We start from the raw sequence: 27,419 nt of genomic DNA, 5'->3' as shown, positions 1-27,419 counted from the left end.
AGTTGAGGTAATCTTTAAAGATAAACATAAGTATGTATCTAGGTGCTTACCAAACTGGTGAAGTGTGAAGCAATGCCTGAAGAGGCTGACTGACTTTCTGCAACACCATTTTTTGATTATATGCTTTATTGTGCTTATTTTTATTCCATTTTCACATTTTCAGTGCTTTTTTGGCAGAGCACTGGAGAGAAATCCTCTCCTCACCCCTCCCTCACTCCCTCCCCTCTCTTATTATGAACACATCTGCTCACAGCTGGCACTCTGTGGGTGTCCGCTGCTATTTCAAAGCATATTACAGTGATCAAAAAGCTTATATTCAAACTAAACTCACTTTGAGCTTAAACAATCATCTTAAAATAACTTGTACTTCTTATAATGGCATTTGCAAGTACAGAATGGTGAACACATTTCGGGTTACAGTTATGTGCTGTTGTCTCTGGTGCGTTTTCCTCTCTGTATTGTTCAAGTTTGGGTTCACTTAATGCCATGAAAAGTAGGCTATGAAAGCACCACTGGCAGAACAGAGGCCACCCAGAGCAGACAGACAGCTGAACATCAGTTCAAGCCGTGACGTGAATCTTTTCCACTCCTCAAGGAACACAAACACACACACACACACACACACACACCTCCCCTTCCTGACCCCCCACCTCCTCCTCCCGCTTCTCCTCCTGGCTTCACCTCCGGGCAACACGGACTTTCATGGGAAATCATCCCTGGCCTCTTTGTGGAGTTTACCTGCAGGTAGTTACCCCGAGGTGACAAATGTACAAACGTCTTGTGTGCACTTTCTACAGCTGCGCCAGTTTCTTAACGCACTACAACTTGTCTGCGCTTCATCCAGAGGAGAGCGAACTTAACGCAGGTGAGCGGTGATGGTTTAATCCACAGAAGAGGAAGAAGTTCAATGAGGATTTTCTTTTGGGCGACGACAACAACAACACGGCACTCATCTGGACTGCTGGATTTGGATCGAGTTTAAATGTCACCGCGGCTGGTTTGTGGCTGAGGCGGCGGCGCGCAATGGGCAGCCCAGCTCCTTTAATACTCGGCTATAAAACAAAAGACCAACATGTTGTCTTTTGCAAATAAACATTGCCAACAAATGACCTGTTTATTTTACTAGAGAAGTTTCTTCTTTTATTTATTTTTTGCGCGGCTCAATATTCCGGCAAAAGACGACCAACCGGAGCAGGTGTGTGCCAACCAGCGCAGGGAAGACAAGGGAGTTCAGCTGAAAGACAGAAGGCTTACTGTATCACGACGGGATATAAACATTGCATATTTCCGCTGATTACACTCAAGGCACTTTTTTCTTTTGGAGGATCAATTAAAGAAAGTAGCGAAGTTTGTCCAGTGAAGCAGAGAGGAGATGACTATGAACACTGTTCTCCTGCTCTCCATCCTCTCTCTCACAAGTAAGTTCCTCTGTATTCTTTAAATTTGCCAAAGTATTGATGGGTATTTAAGTGAGGTGACATTGTAAAAGTATTGCTTTGTTAAAAGTGTTTCCTCCAGGCGTGGCAGGCATTTTCTGTGCGCTTTGGCGAGAATCTCTGCTTTTATCAAGACATTAAGAGGCTGTCCAGGGTGCTGATGGACACACAAGTTAGCCATCATGCAGAAATCTTTGCAGAAAGATGAAGACACCCCCCACACCCTCTCTCTCTCTCTCTCTCTCTCTCTCTCTCTCTCACACACACACACACACACACACACACGCACACACACATGCACAGGAAACTTTTAATTAGGTGTCAGTGAGCTGCAGGAGACATATCTTGAATGCAGTGTCATGTAGATAATCATGTACTATTCAGATGTGGCACTAGTTTGATTTTGACTTTTGATCCAGCTGTGCTCCATCCCAAATGCTTCTTTGCTGTCAGATGCTCATCAAATCTTTGAAATCTTCAAGCAGACAGACTGAACAAAATACTACTTTTTTGGCACGATCCATCCATATGAATTGACTTTGTACGTACTTAGGTTACCATAATTAAAAAGGTGGCCTACTGGATGTTTCAGATATTCCAGAACTTGTTATTCCAACAAGCAGAAAGATACACAGGAGGAAGTCTGAACTGATAATAAGACCATCCAGAACTTAACCAGTCCTCATGTTCTCTATGCTTTACTTTAGCTCTACCAAAAAGACATTTTGTCATTTAATTTTCCATCAGTGTAGCAGTTTGCAAAACAGGCAGTAAAATTGGATTCTTCTTCTTTTTAGCCTTCATTTAATTAGACTATTACTCTGACCATTTTTATCTCTCTGTGAGGGTTAAATGCTAAATCCAAACCTTTCTTTACATGCCAGGCCAGCCCAGTTGCCAGATAAAATATTGACATTGCACATTGCTGCACTAATTGCACTACATTTGCATGTTTCATACATATCATGTCAATGTTGCTAAAATGACATAGTGTGTGAGCTCACTTTGTCATCAGGAGGTGGAGGGGAGTGATGGTGTGACAGTCAGGCAAGATGCCTTTCAAGCTGCAGACCACTGCAAAGCATTGTCCAAGACCAATAAACAACAAAACTGGTTGTGATTTACTGAGTCATTGCTGTGTTTATAGCAGTTTTTAAGGCACCAAACGTGGGTGTTTTGTAGTGACCTGCCACTGTTATTCCGTGAGGGGATAGTGGCATTAAAAGCAGTTGTTTTGTTACAGAAGCATCCCTGCTTTTCTAGCGGGAAGCTAGATGGAGCTAGAGGAGATGGTGGATGCTGTGTCACCCCTATTTTAAGTCAAAACATAATCTTTTCCTAAACATAACCAAGTGGTTAGTGCTTAAACCTAACTGCACTTGAACCACAGCAATGTTGAAACATAAAGTTTCGATGTATTCACTACATAACAACGGGCAAATGTAACATATTTGTTGTGCAATGCCAACATTTTTCTAGTGATTGATCAAGCATATCATTGTGGTGAACTAAGTCACATTCTTTTACTGAAATTATGTTTAATTTATTTGTCTTCTTAACAGAAACAGGCAGATTTGAAAGTGCAAAAGGATTTCAGCATCAGCATTAAATAACTCATCATCATCACCCATCACCTCCTCTGGCTGCTAAACCTCTTAAATTTCCAGAAAGGATATCAAGACATGACCTCAGTGTCCTTAATGATAGCTGTGGTTCGGAGTTTAGCTTTGCTATGCTCTGTGTTGCTTAACATAAGCAGATGTGTGCTCTTGTTGCCTTGAAAAGCATTGTGAAAATGATCTTACACAACCTGTCTCACCTACATTTGTATTCTGTGACATCTAACTTTTCATTGTTGGTGTAGAGCTTGAAATTAAGTCTGATCCTTTTATGACTAATGACAGAGACACAAACTCAGAAGACCCTGGAGTATCCCAAAAGGGGAGGACGCAGTACGTCTTTGACAACAAAGTTGAGTATGTGAATCAAAAGCAGCCACAACACTCAACTTTTGCCTCAGAGACAGAGTTTAAAAAACTGTGTGTAGTGTTCCTACTTTTAAAATACTTGTAAGTAAAAGCAGACGGGCTCTTTGAATAATTTACATAAGGCTATTTTATACTCACCGCCCAGAAAGCAATGTCTTCTGTCTTTTAGGGAGAACACTTGGATGTCTCCACCACTGTCCTAAAAGAAGAGCTTCCCTTTATTAACCTGACCTTGTTTCAGGTTTTCTTCTACAGTGTTGACTTTTGTGTCCTTTCCCCATGAAATTGTGTAAGCTTGTAGGTTCACCTTTAGCTCTGGACTTACAAGAAGGCTTCAATACATTAAAATTAACAAGACAGAAAGCAAAAAAATCAGAGCCATCAATTAAATTTCTGTTCTACAAAAACAGCTGGACTCTGACATAGATCAGGTGTGACAGGCAACACAGTCGAGCATTATTCTGCAACATCCATCAAGGCAAAGATACCCTGAAATCTAGGTTTGAATTATTTAAATGATGTAATACACCGACAAGGCACATAGCACTTTACTGTGTCTCCCACTATGTTGTTGTGAGTGTTTGTATCTCCCTGAAGGCCTGGAGACTTGACCAGACCTTGTACTGTGCAACGGTGTTTGGCACCATTCCTCAGTCACAGCATCTGTGCTTTAACCAAAGCTGTCATCAAACACGGAGTTTAAAAGACACACCGGCTCAATAAACAACTTCATCAATTTTAAACATCAAAGTCTGTTTACAGGTCTTGGCAAGTTGTATTAAGCCTTTCGTCGCTCCAGTGGGAGCCGTGTGAAATCTGATAAATTGCCTCAAGTGATGTGACTTGAGTCAGCATTGGTTGGGGCGGAAATTACAAAATTGACAGCCTAGTTGCCAGTGGATAATGTTGGCATTGTACGTTTCTGCAAACCATAAATACATTACATTTGCACCTTTCATACAATGGAGGTGGAGGGGACAGTGGATGGTGAGCTAGGTGAGACGCCTGCCAAACTGCAGACCACTGTTCAAGACCAACAGGCAAAAAATTTGTTGTGATTTATCAAGTCATTGCTGTGTTTCCAGCACCTTTTTAGGCACCAAATGTAACTGTTTCTGGGCAACCCATCGCTGTTTTTCCGCTGGGAATAATGCCAGGAAAAGTGGTTGTTTTTTAACGAGACATTCCACTGGAATTGTGCCACCTAAAGCAATTATTTCAAGCCAAAACACAGTCTTTTCCCACACCATAACTAAATGGTTTTTGTGCCAAACCTGATAACACGTTATCCATAGTGAGGTTGAAATGTTAAGCTTTAACATACCCACTGTATAATAATGTGCAAATGTAATGCATCATTGGTTTGTAGAAATATATGCTGCTAACAATTTTTGGAGTTTGAACATGAGAAATTCTGGGGGTGTGGAAAGAAGTGAGCTCAGCAGACCTATGCAGCCTGCTCCTCATCTCTGCTTGAGGCTAGTGGCTTGAGGCTACTTTAGCTGCTATTAGGATGACACACTCAACCTAACTAAACTACAGGAGGTCAAGTTGCATGGCAGTTAATGTGGACACCAGGTTCTCAGAAGGAAGAAGAATGCATGGAATACAAGAGATGATGCCTCTGGGTCTGCTGCATCGATTTTTGTCAGGAATCAGTTTAGGAAGTAGCCAAATTGAGCTTTAATGCAGCTGATAAAAAACTTTAGAACAAAGTCCAAATGAAAGCAGAACCAAAACTAAAAATCAAATGGTAAAATATAATCTTGAGTAAAGGGATGAACACAGACAAACTGACAAGGAACAAAGGGAAACACACAGGTATATATACACAGATACCTAATCACAAGAGCGAGACACAGCTGGTGTGGGAGGACACAGGCAAAAGCAAGGAAATGGAGATTGGCTTACAACAAGGGTGTGGTTGGGAACACTAGGGTGGAGCAAACGAGACTAATACAGAACAGGTGTGTGGGGAAGACTCTTGGAACAGGGAAGGACTAACGAGACAGGTGTGACAGAAAACAGGCGGGAAAACACACAAAGACAGGATGTAAAACCAGACACGACACATGAGGAGAGAATCTACAAAATAAAACAGGAAACATATTAAACATCAATTAATGAAATGAAGAAAGGAACACAAACAGAAAACTCCAAAACAAAGTCCATAGGATAACAGAATATAAACAAACCCAGGATCATGACAGATTTTGATATTGTTTTTATTGTTTTTTTTTAAATGTAAGTCAGACATAAGAGTGTTGATCTTCTCATTTCATTCAATCTTTCTCATTCTCATCAGAAATAAAGCAAATAATCGTATTAACCAAAATGTCGAACTCTTCCTTTAACAATGCATTTTCCCACAGTAGTTTCTGTTCAAGTTTCCTGCCTTTGTTAAAACTGTGCCCTATGATTATGTATTTATTTATAAGTCTCTATGAAAAACAAAGCTGTTACTCCATACTCCCTGACCCCTTGTACTCTTTCTCCATACTAAACATATAATCCTGCTATCACATTTCTAAAGTCATGTAGTATATGAGCTGACGTTGTCATTGTGAGGTGGAGGTGATGCTTGATGGGGAGCTAGACACATGCTAAGCTGCACACCACTGCAGAGCACTGTTTAAGACCAACAAATATAAAACTGGTTGTTTTCTAATGAGTCATTTCTGGCCTCCAGTGTTTTTTTTTAGCCACCAAAAGTGGGTGTTTTTTAAGTGACCCTCACTGTTTTTACTGCGGAGATAATGTCACAAAAAGCGTCTGTTTATCACGAGCCATCACTATGATTTCTGCCAGAATGGTGCCCCGAAAAGCAGCTGCTTTTTGCGGAGACATTGCATTTTGAGTCAAGATTGTGCCACAAAAAGCAGGTATTTTAAGCAAAAAACAGGATCTTTTCCAACCATAACCAAGTGGTTTTTGTGCCTAAACCAAACCACTTGTCAACCACAGCGTTGTTGAAACGTAAGGTTTTAACATATCTGCTACATAACAACGTACAAAGGTAACCTATCTGTGGTTTGCAGACTCGTACAATGCCAACATTTATTCTAGTGCAGGGGCATCCAAACTTTTGTGAATGGGGGCTGGATTAGATAATGTGTATTGTAAAATGTAAAATTGTAAAAAAAAATTTAACTTTCCATTGCTCCTGAAAGAGGTTGCCTTCACTGTCAACTTTATGCTTCCGTGCTGTGGCCTTGGCTCCTCCCTAGCAGAAAATGTCTGCTGTTAGGTAACAGTTCATTTGCTTGTTTGCCATCTGTTAGTTAGTTAGTTGTGCTCACATTAGTTCTGCCTGCGTAGTTCTTACTTGGTGCCTGTCTACAAACTGAATGATAGTCCTGCCATCGTAAGGTAAAAAGGAAAAAATGCAAAGTGATCTTGCTTGATTAGTGGTGGTGGGTCACATATTTAACATTTCGAAAGACAAGCCGCAAGATGTTTTAAATAGGCTCACGGGCCACAATTGGCCCCCAGGCCGGACCTTACTGTTCTAGTGATTAGGTCAAAATACGAGCCAAATACCTAAAAGAAGGTCTAACTGTTTCATTAAGGTCACTTCAAATAGAGTCTAAATGCGATCAAGGCCTCTAACCATCAGTTAGTTATGTGCAAATACACCACTCAGGTTCTTACTTGATGGCAATTCATGCATCCTCTGAAGTTAAAATAAACTGTAGACTGATGTTCCATTAAGCTGTAATAGATTCTCTTGCCTCTCGTTGCTTTTAAATGGCTGAACACATTGGCGGTGACATGAAACTTGAAACAGCAGGGTGCTGTTTAAAAAAAGACCATCCATGCTCACTCAGCCTTCCCTGCATGTAATCTTACAAAAACAGACAATTCATGTGGCACAGAGGGGGCGAAGCATTCCAGATATTAAACGCTCCCTGCGCTGCTGTCAGTTTGTTTGACAATGTAGACATAATGGCTGTGGAAGCCAGGAGAGTGGGTCAAAAGCATTCTGCTTCTGACTTATTCATACGATCACTTTTACATAACCAATATTTTAGGGCTGAGGAAACACAAAGCTTCAGGGATCCTCTCGCAGGGATGGATGCATGGCTGGATTTTTGTTTGTTCTTTTTGCTCTAAAACCCTGCAGTAAAGTGTGAGACAGCGAGATGCACACCCATACACACACAGTCACATTTTAAAGAGGACACGTGATTCAGCCTAAATGCCCGTTGGTACATTTACTTCATTTACAGCCAACTTGTTTATTGTTCATCATTCATGGTGACACTGGACTGAAAACATGCTGTGACAGAGAGAAGATATCACGCTTTGAACTGCAGCCCACACACACGCATGAAATGTGGTGACATTTTTCTATGCAACGTTACAGTGACTGCACGACTTGCTTACCCTATAGACATACTAAAAGGGAGATGCATCCTAGGGTTTAAAGCTCTTTCAAAATAAAATGTTTTCCACTTTCTCCGTGTCTTGAATGTTCTGTAGGCAGCAGGGCAGAGAATGCAGAGGAGCGGCTGGTGAACTACCTTTTGGGTCCAGAGCGCTACAACAAACTGATCCGACCAGCTGTCAATAAGAGCCAACAGGTCACCATCTCCATCCAGGTGTCTCTGTCACAGCTCATCAGTGTAGTAAGTATGTTTTTATATATATGAACACACATTTGTACACATGCACAAATACAGATGTATCACAGAAGCTTTGGGGCCCTGACACTAATGCTCATTATTCCGACATTACCAGTGACCTTTTGACTGGGACAAAATGTTTATAGGCACATAACCATACCCCTTTCCAGATATTATAATGAATCTGACCTGACATCTTGGATTCATATTTCTGTTTCTTAGATTATTTTGGGGGGCTTTTTGGCCTTTTTTTTTGATAGGACAGTGGTAGTGTGGTAGTGTTCGATTCCGATCTGCAGCCGCTGCAGCGAGGACGTAGCCTATGTACATGGGATGCCTGCTCTACCAGGTGAGCTGCTCAGCACTCCAGATTCATGTCTCTTAAAGCTTCTAGTGTTTATTTTGCATCACAGCTCTCTGTACACTCAGAAGAAACTTGTAACCTGTTGTAACAGCTTTACACTTTTAAAAAAATGATGTCATCATTAAAGGGATAGTTCAGATCTTTTGAAGTTGGGTTGTATGAGCCACTTATCCATAGTCAGTAGATGTCAGCTGGCACACCCCCAATTAGTAGAAGCAAGCTGGAGTGCATCACAGAAGCTAAGCAATACCGCTGCGGAGGGTTAAGCAACAAAAGTATTTTTAGCCAGCTGAAAAAGCCCCTCTTAAAAAATCAATGTACGTTTAAGTGTACATTATATTTAGAATATTACAGCTTCACCTTTCCATCAGACAGTGTTTTCTGATGGAAAAATGAAGCTGTTTTATCATTCTCTCTTAAGCCAGACTCCACTGAGAAAAACAATGACTTAAAATTGCTGAACACAGGAGCTGCTCGTCTACAACCACCTCAATCAGTTATTTTGTTTGCGTTATTGCGTGACTTTGGTGTTTGAAGGTCTACTGTGTAGGATTTAGTGGCATCTAGCCCTGAACTGAAACTTCTCCCCGTGCCAAGCATATAAGTGAACCATGGTTGCTGACGTGGAAACGTGATTAGCCCTATCTAGTGCTAGTGCTTGGTTTGTTCGTTGTTCACTACACTCTGCAAAAGGGGACCCACGCCGTATGATGTAAATGGTTCATTTTAAGGTAATGAAAACACAATAATTCTTATTTTCAGGTGAAAATACACATAGTTATGAATATTAGATTCAACTTCTGCCAATACGTCCACCTGAAACCTACACGCAGGACCTTTAAAAGGATTAGTTTGGATTCACCAAAGTCACACAATAACACAAACAAACTAACTGACTGAGACAGAGGGTAGAACAGAAGCTCACTTCAGTCAGACAACTCATGTTTTAAATGTTTGTTTCAGCAGCAGAACGTAGACTTTGGCGCCTACTCTCAATATATTGTAAACTGAGTTTTTTTAGGGGGCTAAAATACTTTTTGCTGCCCCCCTCCACAGTAGTACATTGCTTAGCTTCCATGGCAGACATCTACTGTATGTAACACACTGACTATGAACTATGAAGGACCCCACACAGACCCACTTCAGAAACTCCAAATTGTCCCTTAAATCCTTTAGAGACAGCATCACTGGTATATTTGTTTTTATAAAGTCATACTGGGCAGGCCAAAGTCCCTCACACACATGATTTCACTCATGTAACCTGATTATTGCTCTTCTACTGTGTGGATCTGTACCAACTGTACTTTTTCTAGTTTGGTGACATCGCATGAATCCAAGCACTGCTCTGCTCAATAGGCCTTTTTCACATAGGACATGTTTTCACAGCAGCAACAGCACACAGGTGTTACTGATAACATTAACAATGGCTCCTTTTTATTGAAGTGTCCCAGTAAGCCATGACTTTACATACAGTACATACGCAATGCATTGTAACTGTTCCAATGCAGTCTCTTTTTACAGCTACATAAATATTACAACAGCACTGAATAAATATTACATTATCGTATGTGTTATTATAAAAACTTTATGATAATTCAAGTTAGGTGAACCGGCAACTTTAAAGTGCCTGTGGGTGTGAATAAATCTGTGGGTGCATCCCAAGTCTCTTAAATCATCCATGTTTCCCTCACTTGTGTACTTTCCTTGCATCTTAGTCCCTCCCACATGGGATGCATGAAGAGACACAAGGAATCCATGCGAGGAGAGGAAACAAGGAAATATGTTTTTAGAGAAATGATTCTTTTCCTCTAATGTGTCATTGTTTCTGATCAGCAGAATCAGCTGGCAGTCAGCTTTAACAGCTGCAGAGACTTTTGATGGAGTTTGTGTCTGCGCACATGTGCACTGTGCTACACACATAAAAGCACCCAGTTATCTCTGGCTGAGCAGCAGTGTTTTATCTCTGTTTAACAAACACCTGCACATGAATAACAACTTGCATTCTGTATTTATACTGTGTCCCGCTCAGAGGCACAGAATGTGTTTATATTATTTATTCATTATTTGCGTCTGTATTTTTTGATATTCTGATTGTGAATTCATTATTTAGTAACACAGAATATGATTATGGTGTCTTTTCAACTCTGGAAATTATTTAGTAGGCTAAATGTTTCAGGGAAAATTGAAATTATGTAACTCATCAAACCTGACGCTCGGGACTTATCAGCCTCACATGTGACTGAATGGAAATGATGATAAATAATGTAAAAAGTGTTTCTCGCTGACAGACAGACCCTCCTAATCTCTGTCTTCAATTGTATCCATAATAGAATTTAATGGGGAAAATAATAGGTTGTGAGAAAAAAAGTTATAATAAAGTTGTTTGTGGTCCTTTAGTTGTTCAGGCCTACAATTAACACAGATGGTGAATTGAAAAATAAATAAAACATAAAACTTGGGAGTGATGCGCTTGAGTTTAATCTACTATCTGTCTTCACTGATGTATCAGATCAGTCCAATACCAGGGCATGTTGGCCAATAAAAGACTTCTGCGAATGCTGCTCTTGTGTATCCTCATGCATGGCCCCTCAGAGCAGAAGTAAGACCTTTGAAACAGGCACACCAGGACGAAATCTGGTTCAAGCAAGGAGTGACGACATATCAAATAAGAGACATGCTCCCTGAATCTGTTTGTCTGTCTCTTTGAGCCTGTTTACACCTGGTATTAACGTGTGTTTTGATGATCCGGAACATCGTTGTTCACACCTGTGCCTATCATGTGTCTCCAGCTGACCACTTGTGTTCAGATTTTGTTACTGCCCCGCGAACAGTTGTTACGTACATACTTTTGCTACCTGCTCTGTAGCATGCTTGCTACTCATGTGAGCCATTGTGTCAGTACATATCACTGAATTCAACGCATATCCTTCCATAGGGCAAAATGATGGATAGTCATGCAGCTCATCATAAGATGGGTAAAGCCCAGTATACACAGTGCAATTTTGGTGATGAAAGATAACCAAGGTGAAAATAATGTGGAGATATATTTGGTCGTGGCTCTAAAATAGTGGTCCTACCTCCACAGTGAGTGAGATTCAAGGATGGTCGTTGTCACTGTCTTGCGATCAAAGACAGCCTGAAATAAAATTCTCAACAGTGTCAGAAATTTGGGATGACCATCTCCCAGTGTGACTGCTGTTACAAGCTACGTCCATTCTCGGAACCCATTGGCTGTATTCGGTGTCTGACTTCCGGCAGACGGCGATACAGCCTCTGGGGGCAGACCCCCGATTTTTTGGCATTCCGGTTTGATTTGGACGGAGGAGGCGAATTTCCATTTCCGACTTCCGTTTATATATAAGTAAATATGCTGAACCACTGCGATGGATTCAGAGTTTGCAGCGATGCCAATTATGTTCCGCCTCGTTAGTTCACTACACGGAGCGTTTAACCTGGCAACAACTGCAGCCGGCTCAGACGTGATTGGTCAATATCACGCGGACTACAAACAGCCTACACCCGGAAACCAGGGCTCTTCCGCTCTTCTTCCGGAGGCAGGATCTCCAGGGTTTGCCTACAGACTCTACATTCACTGAATGTAGAGTCTATATATAGAGACTAACCTATGTCTGCTAACCAACCAACCAACCAACCAACAGAAATGCAGCATGAAACGACGCGCTGCTGCTAAACCCAAACAAACAGACAGATAGCAGCTCACCAGGAGGCAAAACGTGCTAAAAGAAATGTGTGGGGTTTTAGCAAAGAAGAAAACCTTGTTGAGTTGTGGCAGCAAAAGCCTTGCCTGTATGATGTGCCCTCCAGCTCTTATCATGATAGCGTAAAGGAGGATAAAGCATGGAAGGAAATAGCGGTGGAGTTGTAACTGCCAGATGAGCAACCTAGCAGCAGACATATCACAGTATGTAGTGCCTATAAAACTTAAAGTTATTAATGTGACCCTCTATGTTGTAATTCACAGATGAAGAAGTAATAACCTGTGCAGCATCCTTGCGCACTCAGTATGGCAAGTTATTGCACTGTACACCGTAGCCTGCGATTCCGTAGACACTGTCTTTGTACAGTCTGCATACATCAAACTTGATGTCATACCCAAGTTCATTAGATCCGTGTCGCACAGTGTAGCTTGCACTAAACTCACAAGACTGCTAAAATCTCACAGTCTGTAGGAGGCTTAAGTTATAGAGTGTTGGTGGGCTGTCACCAAAACAACCACCACGTCCTGCACTGATGACATAGTCCTTGTTGGGGACACATCAGGACTCATTAATGAATACACTACAAAAGATATGTGGTCAAATGCGCCCCAGACCACCTCGGCAAGTAGTTTGAGTGATCGGTTCACATTGTGTCTTGGTTGTTGTTAACACTTGTGTTTAGCGCTTTCCACTTGGGATCGAATCACCCAAAATGCATATTAACACCAGGTGTAAACAGAGCCTTTGAGTTAGTCCTGTGACAGACGGGTGATCAAACCAGGATGTATGCCACTGCACACCCAATGCATGCTGGGAAAGGCTGTAGCCCTCCTGTAAACGGAATAAGCAACTAAATGGATGGATGGATAGTGTGGGATTTTTTAAAGTAATCTGTCTCTGGATTATCTATGATTTAGGAATTAATTCTATGCTATAGATATATACATATACTCAGTCACATTACATTACTTTTTGGTGCAGCTCTGTCAAAAGTGTTTCCCAACAACTCAAAAGCCATCAAACTCACAGTCTCATTCTCTAGCCACACATTTCTGCTCTGGTTGAACACTCTGCACTCTGAAAGTCCTGCACAAAAAATACATGCAGCCCCATGTGAAGTCTAACTTTGTGACATTTTGTGAAGGTGTTGGAAGAGATGTGATTTTGCCCCAAAATGTTTGTTATTACATCCGCTCCCTAAAGGTATGCTCTGGTATTTAGGTTTGACCTTCAGTGTGTCGTGCTAAAACCACTGCCAGTAAACAGTGTGTCGGCTGCTCTGCTTGGTTTAGTGAAAAAATCCACCATTTTTAACCGTAAAGTGAATTTTTATGGAAATGATACTCATTGTATAATAAGCTGACTATTGCTGTCTTGCAGAATGAGAGAGAACAGATAATGACGACCAACTTGTGGCTGTTTCAGGTACAATACAATCTTTCTAACTGCCCATTGCACATACAATGTTCAATATACAGTACATACATATGTGGGAGTTTATAAATGCTCTGTCTGCAGGAGTGGAATGACTACAGACTAAGATGGGACCCAGAGAAGTACGAAGGCATTAAGAAACTACGAATACCATCCAAACACATCTGGCTTCCTGATATAGTGCTCTACAACAAGTAAGTATGAGCATATCATCAATTTGATATTTAGATGATCTGGTTCTGCTGTTTTATTCTGAAGTCAAGTAAAAAGTTCAACTACATTTACAGCCTGCGTGTGTATGCGTGTGTGGTGGCCTCACATTAATAGATTACAGTACGTTAATAATGGAGTTACAGTGCAGCTTTCCACAGTACTGAGAGGTTTTCCAGCATTATCAGGGCATTACAAGCAGAAAATCTGCTGCTAAAATAAGCATGCTTTTCTATGGGGATTTTGTAATTAAAATGTTCTCTTTCTTCCAAGCCTGTTTTTTTGCTGAGGTGAAGGGGATTAGTATGGGCTTAATCAATGTCTGCTTTTAGGATCACTTCAGACAATCATGGAGGAGAGTTTGGGTTTGTCTGATTATCATCATTGCAGTGAACGCAAAAAAAAGGGTCTACAGTGGAGCCTTGAGAGTTAGCTGACTTCAAATATATCTTATTAAAGTTGGGGTAGGCAGGATTCTGGAAAAGGCAAAAAACAAACATACAAAAACGTCAGAATTTGAAAATACATCCTCCTCCTGCCACTCTCCTCTCTCTGTTCCAAGCCCCTCCCACCAGACAACCACAGGACAAGCATGAGCATCACACAACAACCCAGTGTTTCCTACACATTGACCACTCCAAGGTCCTTCCGCTTTGCTCCCTGTTGCTGTGAACTGCTTTCCCATGAGTAGAGCTGGCAGCAGCTTGGTAGACAGACCTTTGGTTGGTGGCTGTAGTGGCTTGAATTCAGTCAGCACAAACCCCTTAGCACCAGGTGTCACGGTGGGCTGGTGACCAGCAGCATTACTGGGTCTAACCTGTGTAATGGTAGCAACAGAAAGTTTGCAGATCTGGCGGGGAGTCCAGGCTGTCTGTTCCCCCAGAGCTGGGTATACTGGCTGGATTCAGGTTGCTATGGCCACTGACTGTGTCCAGCACTACTGCCCACTCTTTTCCTGGTGAGTTAGTCTGTAGCAGTGGAGAGTGAGGTGGACGACACAGGGTGATTCAAGGCTCTAGCTAATATTAGCTGCACAAAACGTGAACCTCAAGCCGCAGCTGTGGGCCTCTGGCTCCGGTCAGCAGAAGGCTAAACTATTAGCAACATTTCCTCTCGATCTCTGAAACATTTTGCTTGACACATGTTTTTTTTTGGGTTTATATGAAATGGCTGTGATTGGTCGAAGCCAATTTAGTCATGGGCTAAATTTTCTAAAGCCTGAGGACAGGGTTAATAGGAGGTGCAGAGGTCTAGTTTTCTTTCAGGCCACTTGAATTACAATTAGCTCAAAGTTTATGCGATCTTTGCACAATGACCCAAAAAATTAAACAGCCTATTCCAGCTTTTAGTGCTGATTGTGATTATAGACTCTGGATCCATACTCTCTCTAATCTTCCATCTCACCCACCACTTCTTACAGTGCTGATGGTGTGTACGAGGTTTCCTTCTATTGCAATGCTGTGGTCTCCAACACCGGTGATATCTTCTGGCTCCCCCCAGCCATCTACAAGTCGGCCTGCGCCATTGAGGTGCAGAACTTCCCTTTCGACCAGCAGAACTGCACTCTCAAGTTCCGCTCCTGGACCTACGACCACACAGAAGTGGATCTAATCCTCACGAGCGACTTTGCCAGCCGAGATGACTTCACGCCAAGCGGAGAGTGGGACATAGTCTCGCTCCCAGCGCGCAAAAACGAGGACCCTAATGACATCACCTATCTGGATATCACCTATGATTTTGTGATTAAGAGGAAGCCGCTGTTTTACACCATTAATCTGATCATCCCGTGTGTGCTGATCACATCGCTGGCTATACTGGTGTTCTACCTGCCGTCAGACTGCGGGGAGAAGATGACACTGTGCATCTCAGTGCTGCTGGCGCTCACTGTGTTCCTGCTGCTGATATCAAAGATAGTTCCACCCACCTCTCTCGCAGTGCCACTCATAGGTCAGTCATATTTATGTTCTGATAACATTTCAAATGATCAAATAATATCACAGATACTGTTGCTGATGCTGATGTTAAGAACCAAACATAATAAACATATCCTTCAGTTAGATTTTGCTCATATAAATCAGAACTTTTAAACTGTTATTATGTCTTAGATTAAAAGTTTCACAGTTGGATAGGAATTCTTCAGCTATATTTATGTTTGAATGACACATCTTCACATAGTTCCTTGGCACTGAAAGTGTAGTTTATATTAGATCATATTTTGGGCAGTAAGCCTATTCGCTTTCTGTCAGAGAGTTAGATAGGAAGATGAAAACAGCCAGCCCGTTTTTCTACCAACACCTCTAATGTTCACTAACAAAGACATTATATCTAATTTGTTTAATGTAAACAACAACCAAAAACTACAAGTGCTGATTTGAATAGGGGGTTAGATAGTAGACTATATTTTGGCCGGGTGCAGCAACTTCCTGGAGTCTTGACATTACCATGAGGAAGAAGAAGAAGAAGGCCAGAAAGTAGCCAAAAGGTAGTCTGGCTCAAAGGACGTAAACTTTTAAATATATGCTGGTCATTGGCCGCCTATTTTAGATGGTAAATAAGCATGGGAAGCATGAAACCATTTCCAAAATCTCGTCTTTACATGACACTAGTCTCCCCAGACCTATCTCCAATCTACATTTTAGCGCTGTGTGTAAAACAACAACCTCCAAGCTAGCAACCTACACACTAAAACGTCTCTCAACGTATCCTCATACAATGGTTCTTATATCTAACCAATTAGCACCCCAGATTAGTTTATGTTAGGTTTAGGAAAAGAAACATGATTGGGCGTCACCACGTTCCGTAAACCTTCTTATCATGAAGTTACACACTTACAGTAACAGTAAGGTTACGTAGGTTAGACTTAAGAAAAAAAATGTCATAACAACGTACCCTAAAATAACTAAAATTTTGCCTGGTTTCACTCTTTGTTTGTTTGACCCATTCACCACCCCAATCTGTGTCCCTACACAGACTTTTGCTCTCTATACTACTTTCTTCATTATTACTGTCAGTGCATCAGCCTTTCCCCTTACATGGCTTATACACAAATTCTGATGCATTACTTTTCATAGGTATATATACAAAAAGTGCATAAAAATAGGCTGCATTTTTCAATCTTTTATGTGACATTTTCATTTGCAGGGATTTAACCATTTTAACGCCAGGGCTCACCTCCCCGTATGCAATTGTTCCACCAAAACAAGTTCCCTCCCGACACTATTTTGCAAGAGCCCCATCGCTGCATCGAGGCTTAGTGCCACCCAAGATGATTGTAACTAGTTTGAATAATAAGTTTGAATGAATAAATAATAAATACTAACAACCAAGAGCACTTTCCCCCTTGTGAATGTGAAACAAGTGCTTTATAAATTTCAAGTTAAAATGTACAACCAGGTGAATGAAAACATAGAAAATGCCCGCCAGGGTCATTACAGTTAAATCCTTGTGTTGCATGTGCAAAAAGTGTGAGTACAACTGCAAAATATAAACCATGATAATACATAAATAGTGTCAGTATTTACTGTACCTGTACAGAGAGCCAGGCCTTTATCTGAAAAGGGCTTATATTAGAGACAGACCTTCATTACTAATTTTCCCTGATGTGTAAGTATATTTTATCATAAATCCCAATTGCTCCCATTTTATTTTACTATTGATGTTATTTGCTGTTGCATTAAAAAACCCAAGGGGCATAATCCCTTCCTTTCCTGGTAGACTTTTAGTGTAAACCATGCAGGGAGTGCTGACCTTTATTGACAGTAACTTCACAGCGATCAAAAGAACAGTAAACTAGAAACCCTTTGGAATAACTCAGTAAATGAAAACAGTATTTCTGCTCAAATTGGAACCTCAGAGCAGCAAATTGGTGAGATCGACATGATTTTGTTGGTGGGCTGATGGAATAAGTGATGTGGAAACATCCTGAAAAAAGTGAGGCGTATGGGACCTTGATTCATGTGTCCTTGTTGGACATGCTGCCAGCATTATTTAAGACTTAGCCATAAGAATAATGAGAAACAAATGACTGACTGAGAGCAGTGTGATTAAAGACAGCAGCAATATTTATTTGTTTATGGTGGCATCTTGTCTTTTCTCTCTCAAAGGTAAATACTTGATGTTTACCATGGTGCTTGTCACTTTCTCCATTGTGACCACCGTCTGTGTACTCAACGTGCATCACCGCTCCCCATCCACCCACCACATGCCCGACTGGGTCAAACGTCTCTTCTTGGTCCGCCTCCCTAACTTCCTCCTCATGAGGCGGCCAGGCTCTTCCAATGTCCGCGATAAACTCCGCAGGAAATATGCCAACCGCAGCACTGTCGGGAAAAACAATTTCCAAAGCAGCACAGACAAGAGGCAATACTCCAACATCCGACTTGGTGGGATCCGAACAGACGCAGACTCTTTCTACGTGAATGAGGACTTGGCACACAAGTTTTGCTGGAAGGTGGACGACATCCCAGATGGGGGTGGTGGGTTTTCAGACTTCCGGAGGCGTTTGGCTGTTCAGTGGGATGCAGATGTGGAGGAGGCAGTGGATGGTGTGAGATACATTGCTGAACACATGAAGACAGAAGATGACGATGAAGGGGTGAGGAGATAAAAACTGCTTAGAAGAATGCACAATAACTTTAGAATTTTTGTTTATACCATCTATAGACAGTAAAAGAAAGGAAAGACAATATATTATTGAAAAGAATAAGGGAGGAGAAGACCTATGAGAGCAGATTATGAAGATGAGTGATTAAAAAGATGCAACAGGGGGGAATAAGGAGATTTGTTCAAGAAATAAGGACATTATCAGGACCAAACGGGACACACTGTGTTTAAAACAATTCAGTGATTATATTTGTCTTCCTGTGACATTATTCCAACCTGTCTGTCGTCTGTCTTTTTCTTAAAATATCAGATAACCTCAGAAAACCCTGCCCACACTCCCATACAAACACAAACCCTAACCCCAGATTTGTGGCTTTGGGCTCGTAAACTGCCCCCAAACTCCCACACTTAATAAATATTACAAACAAGGTTTGCAGCTGTAACTGCTCATGGCAAATTTCATTAAGATGCCTCTCTGTATCACCGGCTAGTGCAGTTAAAATTATACCCTGATATGCATTTGGTGTCCTAGAAGTTTCACAGACACCACAGAAGTTAATAACATACTGCTTACTAAGCTAAAAGAGTTAGCTCCATGAGTTGGTTATGGTCGGAAAAGTTTAGCATATGGCTCTAAATACCCACTTTTTATGGCACTGTCTCTGCTGAAAAGAACTGCCATGGGTCTCCCCAAAACACCCATGTTGGGGGGCTAAAAAGGCAGAGGAGGCACAGCGATGGGTCTCTAAAAAGAAACTGTTTTTTTGTTTGTTGGTCTTGAACAGTGGTCTACACCTAGGCATGACACCTGCCAAGCTGGTGTTTAACCACTTTTAGTGGTTAAAAAGCCACTGGAAATGCAGGAGTGACTTGCTAAAACTCACCTACAGTAGGTGTCACGCCATACACCATCCCCTCCTCCTGATGACCTGATACACTACATCACTTTAGAATTGTTGATAGGATACGTATCATATTTTTGTGGTTTGCGCAAATGCAAACATTTTCACAATGCAAACATTTTCTTCTGACCACATGGTATGCACATAGCACCTGCCAATCTCATCTTCTGAACTGCACGGTCATGGGTGATAAAGTAGGAAGCCAGGTGAAAGGGTCCTTCTTGACATTGTCTCCAAACAATAGTGGACATAATCCATAGTATGGGCTTGGGATCTTGCGATTAGTGCTCTCTTCTACACTGCAGCAACAACAGAAAGTAATGACAACTAGATTATGACACAAGCATATCCTGCATGGAACAACATTACTAATGTGAAAACTGCACTCAGTTTTCACATTAGGAATTGGAGAGGGGGGACAAGCTTACTCAATCACATTACAAATCAATCATACCTAATATGAGAACACGCCTGAACACCCCTCAGTGAGCTCATGTTCTCCTGAGTCAAACAGTTAAAACACGATGCTGCAGGTCTGTTCGTACACACACAACCTTTATAGTCATGATTTGATCACTCTTAATTAACAAGCTGTAGTAATCTAACCTTGTTGGTTTGGTTCCAGATCATAGAGGACTGGAAGTACGTAGCCATGGTGATAGACCGTCTGTTCCTGTGGATCTTCATCCTGGTGTGTGTGGTGGGAACTCTGGGGCTCTTCATGCAACCGCTGTTTCAAAGCTACAATACACCCACCGCTGATGATACAGAGTGAGTCACATACACACTCATTAAAGCACTCGTTAAAATACATCACAACACACCTTTTTAGACTGTCATTTGTTGACTTGACCCCATTCTTCTGCACAAAGATGCTCTGCATTATTATTTTATTTGTTTTAACTGGTAACATGCCAATTTACTTTGTATTTAATCAGTTTTATTAGTACTATGCCATATTTTTTTTTTTCTGTTCTGCTTTTGACGCTTTTCAGCCTATCACTGTGGGGCACGTTAATAAAACAACGGTTCTGGTTTAGATAATCAAATTTGTATGAACTTGGTATTTGTTAAGAAAAGTGATTTTTGATTCTACTCATTTCTCCCTGAATTTAAAGTCTTGACCTGCTACACTTTACTACTTTGCCAGTTACAGATAGTTTTTACAATAAAACCAAAGTACTGCTGAAATTGTCTAACTGAACAAAATGTAATGGTGTGAGTGGTTTTCCATACAACAAGAACAACCCTCAGTGTGACATGTTGAGGGCCTGATGTTCACCCACAATAAGTACCTGCTGTTCGCATCGCTACACGTCTGTCATCAGCTCGTGGTGGACGCTTCTTTTGACAAATTTAAAACTGATCTACTGATGAAAAAAACAACAACCCAAAAAACATTGCAAAATGTCTGTATCAGGTAAACCTGTTTTTATGTACCGTAGATTTAGCAGTCGCTTACATCCGTCCACAGCTGCTTCACAATAAAAGCCTTGCTAGTTAGTGGAAAGCTTTAGGGCCCTGACACACCAAGCCAACGGTCGGCTGTTGGTCAGTGTCAGGTCTTCGGTGATTGCCTGTTGTCTGTTGTTTTTGCAGTGTGTCCCCCACTGATGCACGCTAGTCGGCCCTTATTGGCTTTTTTGTGGCCAATCCAGCATGTTGAATTGGCATTGGAGGCGGTTGAAGCCATCAGTGAATGAAATCAGTCTTATTGGCAGTTCAGCACAGTGCACATAAACAACTAAAGTCAAGAGGCAGTGATAACAAACTTATTGTATTAGGTAAGATTATTTTTTTGTCAATGGGCTTCCCTTTTTGAACGATGAATACAGACTACTGCCACCTGCTGGTGTTGAAAATTATTATTCCTCTCACACAGGCACAGAATGTATGTGCTAGCTGGCCCTTGGCTGTAGTCTTTGCGGTGTGTTCAAGTGCAACTTTTTGGCCGGGACACAGGCAACGTGAAGTGTCCCGTGAACAGTTGGCCTTTGGCGCCACTAGTTCTTTGATGTCAGTTTGGTGTGTCTGGGCCTTTAATTGTAAAGCTGTAAAATATATCTTACTAAACTGGATCTAATCTGCGTCAGAGTGTTTTAAACCATTTAGATTGGTGGTCACTTGGAACACATACAGTAAATGATTGTTTATGGCAGCCTGAATCTGATGGAAAAACAGCTGAGTATTGCTTTGACAGTTGCAGGAGTTGATAGGAAGCAGAATCAGTATGCAAAATCTGAATTGATAAAGCCAGTGCTAACATCTTAAAATATTCTCTTCATTTCAAACAAACTGGAGGATTATTGCAGAATATGGTACGTATACATTTATAATTATATCAACTTTATGTGTCTCTCTTTTCACAGGTATGGAGATTTCTAGGATTTCTGTGACATGAAATAGGAAACAGCCAACTAATCGTCACTCATAAACACTATAACTGTGAAGCTGCACCAGGTCCGGATCTGATCTGTCTTTGCTGGCTTGGTGAGATACATAACCAGCCTAATCAGTGCAGCCAGCTTCATCTTTGTGATTGCAACAGTGGACCTCAAACAAACAGAAAAATACTGGGACATTTTTTTTTACTGCATGGCCTCTATCTGTAACGGACTATGCCTCCATCTAACTTCACCATTAGCACAGGCGCGGCAGTCTGATATACTTTTGATAACTCAAAATGTGTCCAACAAGAAGACTGTCCTGGAGCCAAGATGCCCGTGCAGTGCACAACATACAAGACAGTTTTAAGCTGTTTTTCCAGTGTAAAGATCAACCACAAACCACAAGACTGAAAACAAAACTGTTAATTTGTTGTCTTGTTTTGAGCTGGCTGTGCTGCTGATGGAACAGTTGGAGCTCTTTACAGACTCAATGTGCAATAGAGGCACAAAGGTTCATTACACATAACGACTCCTACAAGGCCATGAGGTCTGCTCGCCTCTGCAGCACTATTGACGTGCAAAATAAGACATTAAAAGACATTATATCAATTGTTCTTGTTGGCACAGTACAATGGACCATAATTTCTCCTTTCTTGAACCAAGCTTTATTGTAACAATGCAAGGACAATCCGTCCTATCCACCCTTTCTCTTCATAAAAATATTAATGCATCTACTCTCTCGCTCTGTCCTCTTCATGTTCTGTTTCAGAGCTTTGTGCCTCATCTCCACCATTCACCTCCTTAATGCATTGTCTTATTTTGAAGAATGTGCATCTCCGCCTCCTTTCTCTTTCTGTCTTTCTCTCACATTTTGTTTTTCTCGTATTTTCTTTTTATGTGTCACATCACATCACTTGTAGCACTACCAGGTTACATACAATATTAACCATAAATATGACACTGACTGTGATCTAATACATGTTGAATAAAAAGCTCTGTATTTTATGTGCCTGTCGGATGCTGTTCCCTCTGTTACATGTTCCCCAGTTTCTTTCTCACATCTTGTCTCTTTACTTAAAGGACCACACTAGTGGATTTGCACAGTCAGATCAGTAAACCCTGTGTGCTTACACCAATTACATGACTGACAACCATTTCCAATTGATGCAAGTGGCGCTGTAATTTTTTAATGCTTCCAGGGGCCCATTGGTTTAAATTTAGTATATTATCCAAATCAATTTGCAGAGACTTGAATCTTGCTCAGCAGAGCCAATGCACCACAATGAAACAGACATCTGCACTAGTTTTCAATAAATTAAATCATATTTCTGCTATGGAGCACGATTTGTTTTTTGAGTGGAATTATAATTACCATAAGCTATACAGATTTGGATTGTAAAGCACTGGATCCTAAGGTGGATGCATCAGCTAACAATTCACTTGAAATGAAAACACTTATGCCAAATATCCAAAAGTTTAGATATGGCTGCATGCTTTGGAAAAATACTGGCTCTAACGGACGGTTTAAGTCGACAGTCACACTTGGTTTAAACATGAAAACCCACTGGTATGGTCCTTTAAGTTGGTCTGAGTCAAGGTTACAGTCATGAATATTTAGAGTTGCACTTTATTATAGTAATGTTGATAAATCACTGTTGTTGCCCTTCTGTCTGATTAAAGTTCCACATATGTTCCTTTATTACCATGAACATGGCAGCTGCAGTTTATTTTGACTCAGTCATACATACACCGTCCTGCTGACGCAAATATTCACTGGTGCATTAAATGTGTATCAGTCCACGGCTGAAAATAGTCTCCAAAAAGTCCACTTTTATTTCTCTTTGGGTAACATGCAAAAGCCTTCAGCTGTTTAAGAAAAGTACTTGGCTGTTTTAGAAAATGAAACTGTATATTCATGAGTTGTTTTTAGATATTTAGAACTCCGGTACAAACAAATAGGCTTGGATGCGAGGTTACATACACAGGGGAAATCAGAGAGTGTAAGATGAACTAATGCATCAACAGCTATCATATTTCTATATGATTTATTGACAATAAAAAAGAAAAATGTCAGTCTTATCATTTTACTAGTGAACAATATGTGCAACATTTAAACTATCAACGAGTCACCAACATAATGAGCAACTTTGTCACAAACCAAGAATAACGACCGCAAGGACGATGGTGACATGAGTCTGTCCAGACTCATGTAGCCATGACAGTTGACAATGCTTTGAATATGGATGTTGCTGCAAAGAAGCTACATTCTAAAATGTGAATGTGTCACACACATCTTCAACCCGGCAGCACAGAAGATCCAAAAAATCATCAGTTTCAAGGCTGACGCTCAAGTTTAGGGTCACCAATTCTGTATCCGGCCAAGTGTCAATGCCATGCCATTGTTCCGACAGCCCATAATCTTACACCCCATTAGCCAAATAATGGACCGAAAGCCCATTTTTCCAACAGCCTGTTATCCCAAAACCAAAGACCCACTGTTCTCAGTTACCTTCAGCTGGGTTTCAGCTACCCTGCTGCGTTTGAGCCACTGATTCTGGGTCTTGTTACTGACCCTTTGCGTCGTTTGAGCCGCCAATCCAGGGTGTTTTCCTCGACCCATCCCTGATTTTTAATCAGTAATTTTGGTGCCACAAAACGTGGGTATTTTAAGCCAACACAGGATGTTCTCCAAACCATAATCAAGCAGTTTTTGTGCCTAAACCTAACCACAAATTTACCACAGCATTATTGACAAATGTAACGTATCCATGGTTAACAGAATCATAATGCTACGATGCGAACCACATGCAGACTTTGAGGCAATGGGTGTTTGTTTTTGGGATGAAGGGCTTTTTCCAAAAAATGGGCTTTCAGTCCAATAGAACATTTTTTGAATTAACAGGGCTTGAAAATTTGAGCCCTTGGAGGAATGGGGTGTCCTTCTGTTCCTGAGTTATGATGTTTAAATATGACCAGAGCAGTGTTTTTCCAGAGCATCACTGTGAAGCTGACCTTTGACCTTTTGCATACGAAATGTCATCACTTTATCATTTTAACCTATTAGACATTTGTGTGGAAATTTGTTATAATTAGCATATTAAAAAGGCTTAAAACGTGTTTTGTGAGATTACAGTGACCTTTGACCAACAAATCTAATCAGTTCATCCTTCAGTCCAAGTGGATGTTTGTGTCAAATTTTAGGAAATCATCTCAAAGCTTTGAAATAGCATGTTCATGGCCATAGTTGTTGCCATTGTGTCAACTGAAAAAAAATTGAAAATGAAGAATGACAAAAAAACAACTTAATGTCAAACGCCTCTATTTACAATCTCAAACTGTATATTTTCCACTTTTTTATGTGCATTTTAAAAGGTGATATGCAGCCCTAGTGAACATAGGTCTGAGCATCATATTATCAGCTCAGAATCTTTTAGACCCTGTCCTCATGTTGATCCCAAAGGCGAGTTTATGTACTAAATAGAATACAATTCAGCGTCTGGCCAGATTTACTCTGAGCTGAACACTGACAGCAGGGGTTCTGTACTTGAAGGTAAATATAGTTGTGCCACTCTCTCACTAAGAGAGAGGAGCAGAGACACTATTAGCTGCTGTCTTGCTGTCTTGACCAGGACTCTCTGGAAGAAGAGATCTTGTATCTCAATGGGACCTACCTGGCTAAATAAAGGATAAAATAAAAATAGTGGAAGAGAAATAATTTTATTGCTTTTATGGATGGGATAAGTGACATTGTTAAAAGACTCTGACACGACGGGATGAAAGAAGGTGTTCAGCACTCAGGAGGGGGCAGATGGGGGTTGACAGAAAGTGGTCTAATTATTTTTATACTTTTCAAACGTCAGACTTAGCGCCATTTGTGTTGTATTTTATCTGGATGACCTCAAATACATTTTGAACCTTTCCCAAACTTGTTTTCATCATGTGATGATCAAACAGCCTCAGCAGACGTGTGTGTGTGTGAGGTCTTGTGAATGTATGTGTAAGTGTTGCTCTGAAATACATATTCAGACAGCATGCATTTGTCCTGTTTGATTATTGTTCCTCAGTATTATTGGTGGGACAACACACACAAACACGCACACACACACACTTGAAATAAAACCCCTTTTAAGCCCTCGTTCTGGTCAGTGGATCTATCTGAAGTGGAAAAAGGTTGAATCCACATGCAGGGTCACATTGTGTTAATGGACATTCTGGTTATTGTGTGTCTCTCTGTGTGTACGAGAAAGCCTTCCTCAATTTGACAGAGGAGGAAATGTGCTCGACAGCACTAATGCGCTTTTGTTCCATTGGAGGCACGTGTGTGTGTGTGTGTGTGTGTGTGTGTCTGCATGCTGGAGAGTGCATGTGCCCAAATTTGCGAACTCCATCTGTCAGCAAAAAGGTAATATCAGGTGAGAATAACATCACCTTCCAACTGTCAGCAGCCTCTAAAGACAGAGCACGGCACTGATACTTTTTATGTACTACTACTGAATGAACACGCACACACACATAATAGACTATGATAAGACTTAACAGGCTCAAATTCTTTATCTCAGCAAAAGTGAAGCACTGATTCCTGAAGTCAGCACGTCAGCAAAAATACTGGGAGCCTCTGCGGTGGTGGACAGCTATCGACAAAACGCATATTTACTGTGCTCTCTCTGGTGTGTGTGTGTATGTGTGTGTGTGTGTGTGTGTGTGTGTGTGTCTGTGTGTGATATTTACCAGGTGCCCCGGCCCATCAATACAAGGTTGGCTGGAGCATAAAGGAGACAGATGTGACGTTGGTGTGTCTGGGTGAAAGGCAGATGAGACCAAGCAGGCCAGCTCACATATAGTATTAGTCTGTGTATGTCCTGTTGCTCTGTGCAGCTTAGCAAATTCATCAGACACATATTACCAAGGGGCTATAAATGGGGCGCCTTTGGATTTGCATAAAAAGCAATACGACATAAAAAGGTGACAAAACACGTATTATGTTACACTTTGAATATGCAAGTAAATCTGTCACTAGATATTTCATAAGAAAATGTGTTAAATTGCATGTGTAACTCATATAAGAACACTGTTGCCTGCTGTTTGACTGTCATTCTGTGTTGCTGTGAGTCTGTAAACAGTAAGAATTTATGAATGCCTTTAAAACTTAGACATAAAGAAACAATGCACCCCATATACAATGCAAACAATTATTTACTTATTATTTGTAAAATATGGTGACGCACTACAACAGTCAGGAGTACTTGTAACCTTAATCCAGGGTGTACCATATGTGCAGTTTCAGAGATATTTGGAAAGCTTGTGGAATGGCTCAACCGGAGTCTGTATGATACAATGGATGTAGCAACTGTGACGCCACCCATTGGTTTGTGGACTACTGCTTTGAGGCCATGGATGTATAAAGAGACCTGGACTCAGTGTTGGAGGCAGGACTCTGTTCATTTCTATGAATGTTGCTCAGTGGTGCATGAAGCTAAAATTATTGGGATGATCGGCACTGCTTCCACATCATTGTACCCATAGAGCAGGCACACTTGGGACTTCCAACAGCTGAGACAGCTACTTCTGGTTAAGCACAAATTGGAATAAAATTATTTAATTGTGTTGCTCTCTAAACTTTCTAAATGTTATTGAACCGAATTAATCAGATCCTGATAGTGACATAATTTTGCATGGCTTGTGATGCTTAAATAAAAGAAAAAAAAAGTATCCACTGATTTACAAACATCTCTTTCACAATGTAAGTTTATGG

The 27,419-nt window shown here is 41.0% G+C and overlaps 1 protein-coding gene across 1 annotated transcript; it reads left to right on the top strand.

Annotated features, from left to right (window-relative positions):
• The first annotated feature begins 718 nt into the window (after positions 1–718).
• Positions 719–24,151, top strand: chrnb5a (cholinergic receptor, nicotinic, beta 5a). Its single transcript, XM_033623339.2, has 8 exons — positions 719–1,418; positions 7,907–8,052; positions 13,513–13,557; positions 13,651–13,760; positions 15,197–15,723; positions 17,880–18,370; positions 19,906–20,051; positions 21,650–24,151. Exons 1-8 carry the CDS (start codon positions 1,373–1,375, stop codon positions 21,663–21,665), a joined length of 1,527 nt encoding a protein of 508 aa, XP_033479230.1. The 5' UTR covers positions 719–1,372; the 3' UTR covers positions 21,666–24,151.
• The last annotated feature ends 3,268 nt before the right edge of the window (positions 24,152–27,419 follow it).

This window comes from Epinephelus lanceolatus, chromosome 3, assembly GCF_041903045.1.
Source record: "Epinephelus lanceolatus isolate andai-2023 chromosome 3, ASM4190304v1, whole genome shotgun sequence".
Classification (NCBI taxonomy): domain Eukaryota; kingdom Metazoa; phylum Chordata; class Actinopteri; order Perciformes; family Serranidae; genus Epinephelus; species Epinephelus lanceolatus.
This window is presented reverse-complemented; position numbering and strand designations above follow the sequence as displayed.

Excerpts from the sequence above, each read along its gene's own strand:
- chrnb5a (XM_033623339.2), top strand. The coding sequence starts at position 1,373 with ATGACTATGAACACTGTTCTCCTGCTCTCCATCCTCTCTCTCACAA. Across the intron at positions 13,558-13,650 it reads CCAACTTGTGGCTGTTTCAG|GAGTGGAATGACTACAGACT; the intron begins GTACAATACAAT and ends CTCTGTCTGCAG. Across the intron at positions 13,761-15,196 it reads GATATAGTGCTCTACAACAA|TGCTGATGGTGTGTACGAGG; the intron begins GTAAGTATGAGC and ends CACTTCTTACAG.